Consider the following 16,315-nt stretch of genomic DNA (forward strand, 5'->3'; position numbering starts at 1 on the left):
GTTGCATTTGCGGTAAAAATGCTCTACGCTCCTTTTTTGGAGCCTAACGCAGCATTTGATTAAACTCTCGATACCAGAGTTAAATTTATGGTGCGGCCAGAAAAAAGCCCGCGGAGCGTTAACAGCCCTTTTACCGCCGAACTCCAAATCTAGGCCTAAGTGTAAAGTTGTAGTTTCTATAAAACAATGGGAGCTGCCATGTTGTAACTAAGGTTACCTTCACTGCCGTGGCCAATTAGGGACAGTTATAAATAGGTCACTAGAGTGTGCAGCCAATGGCTGTGTGAAATATAACAGTGTTCTGCACTTCCATTTCTAACAGGAACTGAAAAGCTCACAATTTCAGAATGCAATTACAGGAAAAGGGGACAAAATAAATAAAAACATATTTTTTAATATTTACGATTTATCATTTTTTATTACCATCTCAAAGTGTTTAATGTCCCTTTAACCTCAGCAAATGGATAAAACACACAATTAAAGTAAGCAGCAACAATGCACTACTGGGAGCTAGCTGAGAACATCTGCTGAGCCAATGACAAGAGGCATATGTGTGTAACCACCAATCAGCAGCTAAATCACAGTAGTGCATTGCTGCTCCTGAGCCTACCTTGGTATGCTCTTCAACAAAGGATATTAAGAGATCAAAATAAATTAAAAAGCATCTTAAAATTGAAAGTACTGTCAGAACCATTAAAGTTCAATTTTGACTTTCACGCCACTTCAAACTATGTATTTAACATGTTTGTAGGGTGCACAAGCAATAGTGCAAGAATACAATGCTCTTAACAGTAATAAAATGCTTGAAACAATAAAATGCTCTAAACAGTAATAAAATGCTATAACGCATTTTATTTTTTGCTATTTTATGTCCTCTTAAGAGCTACTGCCCGTTTACAAATAACTTATCTTTAGCCCGACAAACGTGAAGTAGGTACCTCCCTAAAGGGATAGCAAAGTCAACATTAAACGTACATTTTTCAGACAGATCAGGTCCTTTTAAGATACTTTTAAATTCACTTCTATTTTCAAATGTGCTTTGTACCCCTTGTTATGAAAAAAATATGCACATATCATACACTAATGGGAGCTAGCTGCTGATTGGTGCCTCTACACATTTGTCTCTTGTGATTGGCTAACTAGATATGTTCAGCTAGCGGCCAGTAGTGCAATGCTATTCCTTCAGCAAAGGATAACAAGACAATGAAGCAAATTTGATAAACTGGAAAAGTTGTTTTAAAATTGTATGTTTTATCTAAATCATGAAAGAAAATTAGGGGGTTTCTTGTCCCTTTAAAATAAATCAATATTTACTCTAATGTGCTGCATTGAAATTAGAATATTTACTTGCTACTGGCCGTAGGGAAGCAATACACAGCTTCATTCACGCTATTCCACCCAAGTCTACATGATGTAATAACAGTGCAAATCCTAAAAACATACAGGAAATGCCAAAAATGACTGTGTAGAAAAGACAAATGCTGTGTAAGATTGATAATTGAAAGTTTTCAAAATTCTGTCTCATAGAACAAAATAGGCAGATGGACCAAACTTTCCTTATTAGTTTCCACTCAACATCTGTCAAAAAATAAAACCAACAGGAAAGAGTGGCTGTTATTGAAACAAAAAGTTTTTAAATGGAGGCTGAAACAGGAAATGAATGTTTGTGCACAACTAATTCCACGAAAAAGACTAAACTCCAACAGCTCTGTGTGGACAGAATTATGTTTCTACTAACATGAATAAAAAAGTATTTAGGATACGACTAGCTTCTTTTGTTCCCAGATGCCACAAGAGGAAGGAGTATTTATAATCAGTCATTAAATAAATGTGCAGATACTGCATAATTACAGATGAATTTTATCCTATACTGAATGCCATAGGTAAATGCTTCATAACAAAATAAAATTAGTATAATGTATTTGGTACTTTATATAAACTTATGAGAGTGTGGAATTTACATGGTATAAAAAATTACAGCTCTAAAAAAAAAAAAATAGAATTAAAGGGACATAAAGCTATGCTTGCTTATATCTGTGTGTTTAACTCTTGAATGGGGTTTAACCATATAGTTAAAGCTAGCTCTATAGCTGATCTTGAGCGGAAGGCGGCAGCTGATTAGCGGCTATATGCATGTGCCACAATTGATTTGCTCGGCAGCTGTGTTACAACCCAATAGTGCATTACTGGCACAGAGTTTAGTTTAACAATGTGTTTAAAGGGACATGAAACCCAAAATGTTTATTTCATTACTTAGAGCATACATTTTACTTATATTATCAAATGTGCTTCATTCTCTTGGTATCCCCTATCAGAACACATCAGGTGAGCCAATAACAAAAAGCAGACGACATGTGCCACTACAATCAGCAGCTAGCTCCCAGTAGTGCACTGCTGCTTCTAAGCCTACCTAGGTATACTTTTTAACAAAGGATATCAAGAAAACAAAGCACATTTTTATAATAGAAGCAAATTGAAAAGTTGTTTAAAATTATATGCTCTGTCTGAATCATTAAAGTGTCATTTTGACTTTACTGTCCCTTTAATTGGGGTTAAATGCATAGGTCTAGGCAAGGAAACAATTGTGCAATAAGAAAATATTTTTTATTGTGGCTTTATGTCCCTTTAACAAGAAGTAGTACAAGGTACCTTTGCGAGTCGCGCCCTTTTGATTAGATCATTCAGTTTCCGTAAAGCTGCGTTACGTGGAAGACTTTGAATATCTCGAAAAAGATCTTGCTCTTCAGCTTCAAACAGCTTTCTATTGTCAGATATTAGGAGCGGGTGTGACCAGAAGGATCCAATATAGACCCTTATGACCTCTGGAGTGTTGACAATTTTTCCCAAGGACCACATCAGGGCCCCATAAACTCTCATGAGCTGTTGGGTCTCAATCTGGTCAGCTTTATTGAGGACCACTCGCATTTTGTCTTCGTGATTTTTCAGGGCTTTGATGACTTCTGAGAACTCATCAGAAATGTCCAACTTGTGAGCGTCAAAAAGTAGGATGATGCGGTCTACTCTCTCTGCAAACCATTCAAGCACTGCAGCAAAATCATACCCTGGGGAATTAAATAAAAAAAAAGTAATTCCAAGATTTGTTAGATGAGAAATGATAAATATTTAAAATGTTGTTTCTGATTACACAAACTTGTTAAACTTGCGTGTATATTAAACGGACCACACAAAAACTCCCTCCACCCCCAACAGATATAAATTAGTAAATTACAATGTGGATTGTTGTGAGAGGAGATCTGGGGTATTCAGTGATCTCACTACACAACATACCGTTGCAAGACTGATCATTTTTACTGAAGGTTATATTAGGATTGGTGACAAAGATTTAGGAATTAGGACTGTGGTTAGGAATTGGTGTTAAGGTTAGTGTTAAATCTTTGCGGTCCACCAGTATCAAAACTGCCTGCAGCCTTCTTGAATTGTTGACATTGATGGGATTAATTGAGGTCATGTAGTCACTGCCTTACAGAGATTTTGGCATTGCCGTGCCAAGAACTGGTGTTCCCTTAGGATGATATGTGCAGTGGACATTTTTAATTCAGTTGAAAAAATAAATGGTTTTTGTTCATTATTTGAACAGGTGAATAAAAAGTTAATTTGTCTTTTGAGGAGGAATTTGTTTCTTACATTTTATAAATTAACACCGTTGTGAAGTAAATTTATTTTTGGAAGAATGATCTGAAGAACTAATTTATTTTCTTACAGTTTTTGCTTCCAAACAAAAAACATGTGGCGCTTTTAACTAATCAACTAATGTTTGTTTCAAAAGAAAACAAAAAGTTATTTGGATTTCATTTGTACTTTATTAAATTTTATTGCGATTGACTCTGTATAGTTTTATTCTTACAAAACACTGAACAAATAGTGACTTCTGAATATGCACTGCATGTGCTAGATCAAGTATGCAGAGTTTGTAAAGGGGGTATTTTCTCCCGGATAACATGATGTATTACCAGACCCGGGTTACAAACATGATGCATTACCAGACCCGGGTTACAAACATGATGCATTACCAGACCCGGGCTACAAACATGATGCATTACCAGACCCGGGTTACAAACATGATGCATTACCAGACCCGGGTTACAAACATGATGCATTACCAGACCCGGGATACAAACATGATGCATTACCAGACCCGGGTTACAAACATGATGCATTACCAGACCCGGGTTACAAACATGATGCATTACCAGACCCGGGTTACAAACATGATGCATTACCAGACCCGGGTTACAAACATGATGCATTACCAGACCCGGGTTACAAACATGATGCATTACCAGACCCGGGTTACAAACATGATGTATTACCAGACCCGGGTTACAAACATGATGTATTACCAGACCCGGGTTACAAGCTACTTAAGGGATGCAGTCACCAAACCACTTGCTATTCTTGGTAGAGTCAGGTGTCCTTAAAGGGACTTGAAACCCAACATTTTTCCTTCACGATTCAGAAAGAGAATACAATTTTTAGCAACTTTCCAATTTACTTCTTTTACCTAATTTGCTTAATTCTCTTGGTATTCTTTGTAAAAGAAGCAGCAACGCACTACTGGGAGCTAGCTGAATGCATTGGGTGAGTCAATAACATGAGGAATATATGTGCAGCCACCAACCAGCGGCTCCGGGGCCTACCTATGTATCCTTTTCAACAAAGGATGCCAAGAGAACAAAAATTAGATAGTAGAAGTAGTAGTAGATAGTAGAATGCTCTATTGGAATCGTGAAAGGAAAAATTTGTGTTTCAGGTCCCTTTAAATAGCACTTAAAATATGAAGCTTGGGAACTTGAAATTAAAAATTAACTTTTTCTCTGGATAAAAAAAATATACCATACAGATCAGTTCAAATCTGCTTTTATGACATTTTTATCCAGGATTATTCTGGATAATCTTAACACAAGCTGCTGATTATTGTCAGCATTAGCCAGATAAATCCAACATCTCAGACATCATTTAGACATCAAGATCAGCCTTTTGGTGCACAAATTCTCCATCTGTAGCATATACAACTGATGTGAATAAAACACCAATAGTTACTTAAATAATAAAACAATTACTTAGATATCATCAGAAGATCATGTGCAACTCTGTGCTTTTATGGAAAGTTTTTACAGACTAGACTGGAGAATCATCGCGAAGCAAATAAAGTTAAAGAAAAAAAAAAAAAAAAAGTCTTCTGTTGACTTGCTACATATATTTCAACATTATAAGCTCATCAATTTAAAAACATAATTTATGCTTACCTGATAAATTCCTTTCTTCTGTTGTGTGATCAGTCCACGGGTCATCATTACTTCTGGGATATTATCTGCTCCCCTACAGGAAGTGCAAGAGGATTCACCCAGCAGAGTTGCTATATAGCTCCTCCCCTCTACGTCACCTCCAGTCATTCGACCAAAGACCAACGAGAAAGGAGAAACCAAGGGTGTAGTGGTGACTGAATTATAATTTTAAAAAATATGTACCTGCCTTAAAAAACAGGGCGGGCCGTGGACTGATCACACAACAGAAGAAAGGAATTTATCAGGTAAGCATAAATTATGTTTTCTTCTGTTATGTGTGATCAGTCCACGGGTCATCATTACTTCTGGGATACCAATACCAAAGCAAAAGTACACGGATGACGGGAGGGATAGGCAGGCTCATTATACAGAAGGAACCACTGCCTGAAGAACCTTTCTCCCAAAAATAGCCTCCGAAGAAGCAAAAGTGTCAAATTTGTAAAATTTGGAAAAAGTATGAAGCGAAGACCAAGTTGCAGCCTTGCAAATCTGTTCAACAGAGGCCTCATTCTTAAAGGCCCAAGTGGAAGCCACAGCTCTAGTGGAATGAGCTGTAATTCTTTCAGGAGGCTGCTGTCCAGCAGTCTCATAGGCTAAACGTATTATGCTACGAAGCCAAAAGGAGAGAGAGGTAGCAGAAGCTTTTTGACCTCTCCTCTGTCCAGAATAAACGACAAACAGGGAAGAAGTTTGGCGAAAATCTTTAGTTGCCTGCAAGTAGAACTTGAGGGCACGAACTACATCCAGATTGTGTAGAAGACGTTCCTTCTTTGAAGAAGGATTTGGACACAAGGATGGAACAACAATCTCTTGATTGATATTCCTGTTAGAGACAACCTTAGGTAAGAACCCAGGTTTAGTACGCAGAACTACCTTGTCTGAGTGAAAGATCAGATAAGGAGAATCACAATGTAGGGCTGATAACTCAGAGACTCTTCGAGCCGAGGAAATAGCCATTAAAAATAGAACTTTCCAAGATAACAATTTTATATCAATGGAATGAAGGGGTTCAAACGGAACACCCTGTAAAACGTTAAGAACTAAGTTTAAACTCCATGGCGGAGCAACAGTTTTAAACACAGGCTTGATCCTAGCTAAAGCCTGACAAAAGGTCTGGATGTCTGAATTTTCTGACAGACGCCTGTGTAACAAGATGGACAGAGCTGAGATCTGTCCCTTTAATGAGCTAGCCGATAAACCCTTTTCTAAACCTTCTTGTAGAAAAGACAATATCCTAGGAATCCTAACCTTACTCCAGGAGTAATCTTTGGATTCACACCAGTATAGGTATTTACGCCATATTTTATGGTAAATCTTTCTGGTAACAGGCTTCCTAGCCTGTATCAGGGTATCAATAACCGACTCAGAAAAACCACGTTTTGATAAAATCAAGCGTTCAATTTCCAAGCAGTCAGCTTCAGAGAAGTTAGACTTTGATGTTGGAATGGACCCTGAATCAGAAGGTCCTGTCTTAGAGGTAGAGACCAAGGCGGACAGGATGACATGTCCACTAGATCTGCATACCAAGTCCTGCGCGGCCATGCAGGCGCTATTAGAATCACTGATGCTCTCTCCTGTTTGATTTTGGCAATCAATCGAGGAAGCAGTGGGAAGGGTGGAAACACATAAGCCATCCTGAAGTTCCAAGGTGCTGTCAAAGCATCTATCAGAACCGCTCCCGGATCCCTGGATCTGGATCCGTAGCGAGGAAGTTTGGCGTTCTGGCGAGACGCCATGAGATCTATCTCTGGTTTGCCCCAACGTTGAAGTATTTGGGCAAAGACCTCCGGATGAAGTTCCCACTCCCCCGGATGAAGAGTCTGGCGACTCAAGAAATCCGCCTCCCAGTTCTCCACACCCGGGATGTGGATTGCTGACAGGTGGCAAGAGTGAGACTCTGCCCAGCGAATTATCTTTGATACTTCTATCATTGCTAGGGAGCTTCTTGTCCCTCCTTGATGGTTGATGTAAGCTACAGTCGTGATGTTGTCCGACTGAAACCTGATGAACCCCCGAGTCTTTAACTGGGGCCAAGCTAGAAGGGCATTGAGAACTGCTCTCAATTCCAGAATGTTTATTGGCAGGAGACTTTCCTCCTGACTCCATTGTCCCTGAGCCTTCAGAGAATTCCAGACAGCGCCCCAACCTAGAAGGCTGGCGTCTGTTGTTACAATTGTCCAGTCCGGCCTGCTGAACGGCATCCCCCTGGACAGATGTGGCCGAGAAAGCCACCATAGAAGAGAGTTTCTGGTCTCTTGATCCAGATTCAGAGTGGGGGACAAATCTGAGTAATCCCCATTCCACTGACTCAGCATGCACAATTGCAGCGGTCTGAGATGTAGGCGTGCAAAGGGAACTATGTCCATTGCTGCTACCATTAAGCCGATCACCTCCATGCATTGAGCTACTGACGGGAGTTGAATGGAATGAAGGACACGGCATGCATTTAGAAGCTTTGTTAATCTGTCCTCTGTCAGATAAATCTTCATTTCTACAGAATCTATAAGAGTCCCCAAGAATGGAACTCTTGTGAGAGGAAAGAGAGAACTCTTCTTTTCGTTCACTTTCCATCCATGCGACCTTAGAAATGCCAGAACTAACTCTGTATGAGACTTGGCAGTTTGAAAGCTTGAAGCTTGTATCAGAATGTCGTCTAGGTACGGAGCTACCGAAATTCCTTGCGGTCTTAGTACCGCCAGAAGGGCACCCAGAACCTTTGTAAAGATTCTTGGAGCCGTAGCCAATCCGAATGGAAGGGCTACAAACTGGTAATGCCTGTTTAAGAAGGCAAACCTTAGATACCGGTAATGATCCTTGTGAATCGGTATGTGAAGGTAAGCATCCTTTAAATCCACTGTGGTCATGTACTGACCCTCTTGGATCATGGGTAAGATTGTCCGAATAGTTTCCATTTTGAACGATGGAACTCTTAGGAATTTGTTTAGGATCTTTAAATCCAAGATTGGCCTGAAAGTTCCCTCTTTTTTGGGAACCACAAACAGGTTTGAGTAAAACCCTTGTCCTTGTTCCGACCGCGGAACCGGATGGATCACTCCCATTAATAATAGATCTTGTACACAGCGTAGAAACGCGTCCTTTATTTGGTTTGTTGACAACCTTGACAGATGAAATCTCCCTCTTGGGGGAGAGAATTTGAAGTCTAGAAGGTATCCCTGAGATATGATCTCTAGCGCCCAGGGATCCTGGACATCTCTTGCCCAAGCCTGGGCGAAGAGAGAGAGTCTGCCCCCCACTAGATCCGGTCCCGGATCGGGGGCCCTCAGTTCATGCTGTCTTTGGGGCAGCAGCAGGTTTACTGGTCTGCTTGCCCTTGTTCCAGGACTGGTTAGGCTTCCAGCCTTGTCTGTAACGAGCAACAGCTCCTCCCTGTTTTGGTGCAGTGGAAGTTGGCGCTGCTCCTGCTTTGAAATTCCGAAAGGGACGAAAATTAGACTGTCTAGCCTTAGCTTTGGCTTTGTCTTGAGGTAGAGCGTGGCCCTTACCTCCTGTAATGTCAGCAATAATTTCTTTCAAACCGGGCCCAAATAAAGTTTGCCCCTTGAAAGGTATATTAAGTAATTTGGACTTAGAAGTTACATCAGCCGACCAGGATTTTAGCCACAGCGCCCTGCGTGCCTGAATGGCGAATCCTGAATTCTTAGCCGTAAGTTTGGTTAAATGTACTACGGCCTCCGAAATGAATGAATTAGCTAGTTTAAGGACTCTAAGCCTGTCCGTAATGTCGTCCAGCGTAGCTGAACTAAGGTTCTCTTCCAGAGACTCAATCCAAAATGCTGCCGCAGCCGTGATCGGCGCGATGCATGCAAGGGGTTGTAATATAAAACCTTGTTGAACAAACATTTTCTTAAGGTAACCCTCTAATTTTTTATCCATAGGATCTGAAAAGGCACAGCTATCCTCCACCGGGATAGTGGTACGCTTAGCTAAAGTAGAAACTGCTCCCTCCACCTTAGGGACCGTTTGCCATAAGTCCCGTGTGGTGGCGTCTATTGGAAACATCTTTCTAAATATTGGAGGGGGTGAGAACGGCACACCGGGTCTATCCCACTCCTTAGTAACAATTTCAGTTAATCTCTTAGGTATAGGAAAAACGTCAGTACTCGCCGGTACCGCAAAGTATTTATCCAACCTACACATTTTCTCTGGTATTGCAACAGCGTTACAATCGTTGAGAGCTGCTAAGACCTCCCCTAGTAATACACGGAGGTTTTCCAATTTAAATTTAAAATTTGATATATCTGAATCCAATCTGTTTGGATCAGAACCGTCACCCACAGAATGAAGCTCTCCGTCCTCATGCTCTGCAAGCTGTGACGCAGTATCAGACATGGCCCTAGAATTATCAGCGCACTCTGTTCTCACCCCAGAGTGATCACGCTTGCCTCTTAGTTCTGGTAATTTAGCCAAAACTTCGGTCATAACAGTAGCCATATCTTGTAATGTTATCTGTAATGGCTGCCCAGATGTACTAGGCGCCATAATATCACGCACCTCCCGGGCGGGAGATGCAGGTACTGACACGTGAGGCGAGTTAGCCGGCATAACTCTCCCCTCGCTATTTGGTGAAATTTGTTCAATTTGTACAGATTGGCTTTTATTTAAGGTAGCATCAATACAGTTAGTACATAAATTTCTATTGGGCTCCACCTTGGCATTGGAACAAATGACACAGGTATCTTCCTCTGAATCAGACATGTTTAACACACTGGCAATAAACATGCAACTCGGTCACAATTTTATTTAATAAAAACGTACTGTGCCTCAAGAAGCACTAAACGATTAAATGACAGTTGAATAATGAACTGAAAAACAGTTATAGCATCACTCTTAACAAACAACACAACTTTTTAGCAAAGGTTTGTTCCCATTAGTAAAATAACACTAATTAAATTTTAAACATAAAAATTACAGAGCACCGTTTTAAATCACAGTCACTATATAAGTCTCACAGCTCTGCTGAGAGAATCTACTTCCCTTCAAAGAAGTTTGAAGACCCCTGAGTTCTGTAAGAGATGAACCGGATCATGCAGAAAAACTGACTGGAAATTTTTGATGCGTAGCAAAGAGCGCCAAAAACGGCCCCTCCCTCTCACACACAGCAGTGAGAGAGAAACAAAACTGTCATAATTAACACAAGCAAACTGCCAAGTGGAAAATAATGCCCAAATACTTATTCACTCAGTACCTCATTAATGCAAACGATTCTACATTCCAGCAAAAACGTTTAACATGAAAAATACCTAATAAAAGGTTTAATGTACTTTTACAGAGTAATTCCGGTGAAATACCATCCCCAGAATACTAAAGTGTAGAGTATACATACATGTTCATTATAACGGTATGGCAGGATTTTTTCATCAATTCCATTCAGAAAATAAAAACTGCTACATACCTCAATGCAGATTCAACTGCCCGCTGTCCCCTGATCTGAAGTTTTTACCTCCCTCAGATGGCCGAGAAACAGCAATATGATCTTAACTACTCCGGTTAAAATCATAAGAAAAAAACTCTGGTAGATTCTTCTTCAAACTCTACCAGAGGGGTAATAACACGCTCCGGTGCTATTGTAAAATAACAAACTTTTGATTGAAGTTCTAAAAACTAAGTATAATCACCATAGTCCTCTCACACCTCCTATCTAGTCTTTGGGTGCAAGAGAATGACTGGAGGTGACGTAGAGGGGAGGAGCTATATAGCAACTCTGCTGGGTGAATCCTCTTGCACTTCCTGTAGGGGAGCAGATAATATCCCAGACGTAATGATGACCCGTGGACTGATCACACATAACAGAAGAAAATATGGTAGGACTGAGCAGTTCTATTAGTAGATACCGGACACATGTGTATACTACCAAAAATACGTTTATCTCTTTATTAACATTCTAGTATGACCTTGTATAACCAAATCCTCTACAAGGGCCAGATTACAAGTGGAGCTGTAGTTTGCATTCGAGCATTAAAATCGCAAGACTTATTTTTTTTTTGCGTGGAGATCCGCGCTCGTATTACTTTGAGAAGTCGAATGCCCCCATAGACTTCAATGGAGCTGAGAAAGTTGAATAATATTTCATAATCTAATGTTCTGCACATAGCAGAATATGTTATTTAAATATCTCTTTAAGAATAAAAATTTGATAGATTTTTATATATTTATACACAGACATACACACATACATATACACACACACACAGTATCTCACAAAAGTGAGTACACCACTCACATTTTTGTAAATATTTTATTATATCTTTTCATGTGACAACACTGAAGAAATGACACTTTGCTACAATGTAAAGTAGTGAGTGTACAGCCTGTATAACAGTGTAAATTTGCTGTCCTCTCAAAATAACTCAACACACAGCCATTAATATCTAAACCATTAGCAACAAAAGTGAGTACACCCCTAAGTGGAAATGTCCAAATTGGGCCCAATTAGCCATTTTCCCTCCCCGGTGTCATGTGACTCGTTAGTGTTACAAGGTCACAGGTGTGTTAAATTTGATGTTATCGCTCTCGCACTCTCTCATACTGGTCACTGGAAGTTCAACATGGCACCTCATGGCAAAGAACTCTGAGGATCTGAAAAAAAGAATTGTTGCTCTACATAAAGATGGCCTAGGCTATAAGAAGATTGCCAAGACCCTGAAACTGAGATACAGCACAGTGGGCAAGACCATACAGCGGTTTCACAGGACAGGTTCCACTCAGAACAGGCCTCGCCATGGTCGACCAAAGAGGTTGAGTGCATGTGCTCAGCGTCATATCCAGAGGTTGTTTTTGGGAAATAGATGTATGATTGCTGCCAGCATTGCTGCAGAGGTTGAAGGGGTGGGGGGTCAGCCTGTCAGTGCTCAGACCATACGCCACACACTGCATCAAATTGGTCTGCATGGCTGTCGTCCCAGAAGGAAGCCTGGGACGCAAACAGTTTGCTGAAGACAAGCAGACTAAGGACATGGATTACTGGAACCATGTCCTGTGGTCCAATGAGACCAAGATAAACTTATTTGGCTCAGATGGTGTCAAGCGTGTGTGGCGGCAACCAGGTGAGGAGTACAAAGACAAGTGTATCTTGACTACAGTCAATCATGGTGGCGGGAGTGTCATGGTCTGGGCCTGCATGAGTGCTGCCTGCACTGGGGAGCTACAGTTCATAGAGGGAACCATGAATGCCAACATGTACTGTGACATACTGAAGCAGAGCATGATCCCCTCCCTTTGGAGACTGGGCCGCAGGGCAGTATTCCAACATAATAACGACCCCAAACACACCTCCAAGTCAACCACTGCCTTGCTAAAGAAGCTGAGAGTAAAGGTGATGGACTGACCAAGCATGTCTCCAGACCTAAACCCTTTTGAGCATCTGTGGGGCATCCTCAAATGGAATGTGGGGAAGTGTAAGGTCTCTAACATCCACCTGTTCAGTGATGTCATCATAGAGAAATGGAAGAGGACTCCAGTTTCAACCTGTGAAGCTCTGGTGAACTCCATGCCCAAGAGGGTTAAGGCAGTGCTGGAAAATAATGGTGGCCACACAAATGTTGACATTTCCACTTAGGAGTGTACTCACTTTTGTTGCCAACGGCTTAGACATTAATGACTGTGTGTTGAGTTATTTTGAGGGGACAGCAAATTTACACTGTTATACAGGCTGTACACTCACTACTTTACGTTGTAGCAAAGTGTCACATGAAAAGATAATAAAATATTTACAAAAATGTGAGGGGTGTACTCACTTTTGTGATATATATATATATATATATATATCTTTATGTCAAAGCCCTTTGCAGATTGTTTTTTTTTCTAACTCCTGAGACCTCATATCTTTGAGCCCTTATGCCTTTTTAATGCAATATTTTGTTTTAATAATTTGTATTAGATAGTGTTATTAGCAGTGTGACTGTACTTTTACATGTATTTATGCATTTTGTGACACTTTTTTTTGTTAAGCATAACAGTTAATCAGAGCTCTGAGGTTGCGGTAATCATTCTAGTGTAAATCACGATTGCGCTCACATTTACTTTAAACTTGTAATATGAGTAAAATTTAACTTGTGTGCATACGACCACGAATACCTGACAGCGTTCGACTCTAAATCTAGCCCCAAACTGTTTTAAATATGTATAAACAAAAAAAAAAAACACAAAAAAAAGAAAAAAAAATTGTTGCAATACACTTATTTTTTCTGCTTTCCCTGTAATTTAACATAACATTTTTGAACCTCAGTTTGTACAAAGTGAGTCTAATACTGGTAGATATTTGTAACAGAGAGGTTGGCCAGTTCTTCTTCTAAGCTAAAAATAAAAAGACAATAAATCTCAGATATTCCTGGAGTCCAGAAACCAATTAATTTCATGGCTGAAATACAAACATCCTCCTGTCACCAAATCCAAATTCCAAGGAGTGACTTTTACTCTTGGTAGTAGATAAAACTTATAATTCCAACTACTAACAAGGAAACGGAAGCCAAGGAAACCATTCAATGTATAGGTCAGATAACCATTTGAAATATTCAGTGGCTTTGCAGATACTGATGTGACATCCATTTTCTGCTTGTGCACAACATATTTTAGTTTTGGATAAAAAAATGCACTTAAAATTTTTTAAAAAAATGTAACAGCATGGCATAAACTATAAACATCCTGTCTGAGCATTTATAGCTGTATAGTATATAAAAACATAATTTATTCTTAACTGATAAATTCCTTTATTTCTTGGTGGTCTACGAAAATCCTTACTTGTGTGAATTCCTCTCCTGGCCACCAGAAGGAGGCAAAGACTCCCCACACAGAGCTTTAAGTATCCCTCTTACTTCCTCTTCCCTAACATTATTACATATAGCCAAGCATAGGAGGAAGTAGTAAGAAAGATAGTAGGGTAAAGAGGTGCAAACTAAAAAAGCCTCCAACTACGAGAAATTGGGCGGGTTCATGGACTATCACCACCAAGAAAGAAAATTAATTTATTATTAGGTAAGAATAAATTATGGTTTTCTTTCTAATATGGGGATAGTCCACAAAAATCCTTACTTGTGGGAACTAGCACCCAAGCTGTGGAGTCCATAAAGGAAAAAATGGTGGGATAACAAGGAAAAGCAGGCACAGCAACCTGAAGGACCTTCCTTCCAAAAGACACCTCCACCGAGGCAAATCCCGTCAAACTGATAACATTTTGTAACCTTATGCAAAGATGACCAAGTTGCAGACTTTGCAATTTGTTCTAGGAAAGTCTCATACTCAAAATTCAAGAATTTAGAAACAGAACGATTGTAAAGAGCTGTAATTTGTGAAGATGCTGACTGACCCACCTACAAGTAACATAGCAGATGTGGTTGAAAAAAGACTGAAGTCCCTTGAGTTCAAACTATACAAATCTAATAAACTTACAAAAAAGTTCCAGTTGAGCTTAAATTAATCCCATTAATAGGTGACCCATTTAACACAAGCAATCATATCCCTGAATTCTGTTTATAGACAGAAATTAATCCAAACCATTTTTAAATGTATCTAAGGTATTGGCATTCACTACTTCATTTGGTAATGAATTCCAGAATTTTATTGCTCTTACAGTGAAAAAAAAAAAAATCTCCTTTCCTCCAGCCTTAAATTGTGACCTTGTCACAAACAATTTTCTTGGAATAAACAGAGTTTCTGCCATCTCTGTATATGGGCCTTGGATATATTTATATAAAGTAATCATGTCACCTCTAAAGAGCCTTTTTTCAAGAGAAAACAGACCCAGTTTGGCTAAACTCTCCTCATTGTCTTCAATTCTCAATTCCCCTTATTAGCTTTGTGGACCTTCTCTGAACTTTTCTAGGTCTGCATTGTCTTTTTTTGAGATCGGTCCCCATAACTTCACTCCATACTCAAGGTGAGGTCTTACCAGGGATTTTTATAGTGACATAATTATTCTTTCCTCCCTTGAATCAATATCTCTGAATACAGGCTAGTATCTTATTAGCCTTAGAAGCCGCTGCCCTGCATTGTGCACCCATATTTAGCTTTTTATCTATTACTACTCCCAAATCAATTTCCTCCTCTGTTTGGCCAAGTTTAGTCCCATTTAAATAATACAATGCCTGCTTATTTTTACTTCCAAAATGTAGAACCTTGCAATTTCCTGTATTAAATTCATTTTTCATTTACCTGCTTATACTTCTAATTTTTACACATCCCCTTGTAATGCAAGTAAGCCCTGTGATTCAACCCTTGAACCATGAGGCTAACAAAATAGAAATGATCTTTTCGAGCCATTACATGTACCGAAGAACAGGGCAAACAAGATAAAAGACTGACAGAAAAACCTTATTAGTCTGCAAATGGATTGCAGTGCCCTAAACAGATACGTATTATGTAGAAATCTCTACTTTCATGATTTTTGATTGAGACCTAAGGAAGACGCCACAATCTCCTGATCAATATTCCCTGAAGAAACCACCTTAGGAAGAAAAACCCAGACAAAGTTCCTAGCTCAGATTAACACATTTCCTATGCAAGAAAACTAAAAAAAAGAGCTGAAATATGACCCTTTAGAGCAGAGCTTTCCAAACTTTTCATGTTGGTGACACACTTTTTAGACCTACATCATTTCACGACACAGTAATTCAGTTGTTCTAGCAAACAGGAGGTTAAATTAACTTGTTTTAAGAGATACGGACACATACATAAATTATATAATAACGAAATGTATTTACAAGTAACAGTATGTACAGTATGTGCAAGAATTAAAAAAAAGTTTAAAAACACCAATAGCTACTTACTATTTTAATGGGATGTATGAGGTTTATGGGATGAACACAGTTTCTGTATATTTAGTGGTATATTAGATAAAGACACTCGCATTTTATCATCAAGCATTTTTAAGCTTCCACTTCCTATCCATATATCAAGAGCAGCAATGCACTACTGGGAGCTAGCTGAAAAAAAAGCCAACACTTTGACTTCTGACTTCAGCTCAGCATTTAAGCTGCTGCCCGCGCTGCAAACAC

General features: G+C 39.5%; 1 protein-coding gene across 1 annotated transcript in view; it reads right to left on the bottom strand.

Annotated features, from left to right (window-relative positions):
• Positions 1-16,315, bottom strand: part of LOC128658131 (EH domain-containing protein 3-like) — a 142,482-nt gene that overhangs the window by 19,464 nt on the left and 106,703 nt on the right. The window contains 1 exon segment of the mRNA XM_053712631.1: positions 2,650-3,062. Within this exon segment, the coding sequence (XP_053568606.1) occupies positions 2,650-3,062 (413 nt within the window).

This window comes from Bombina bombina, chromosome 4, assembly GCF_027579735.1.
Source record: "Bombina bombina isolate aBomBom1 chromosome 4, aBomBom1.pri, whole genome shotgun sequence".
Lineage (NCBI taxonomy): Eukaryota > Metazoa > Chordata > Amphibia > Anura > Bombinatoridae > Bombina > Bombina bombina.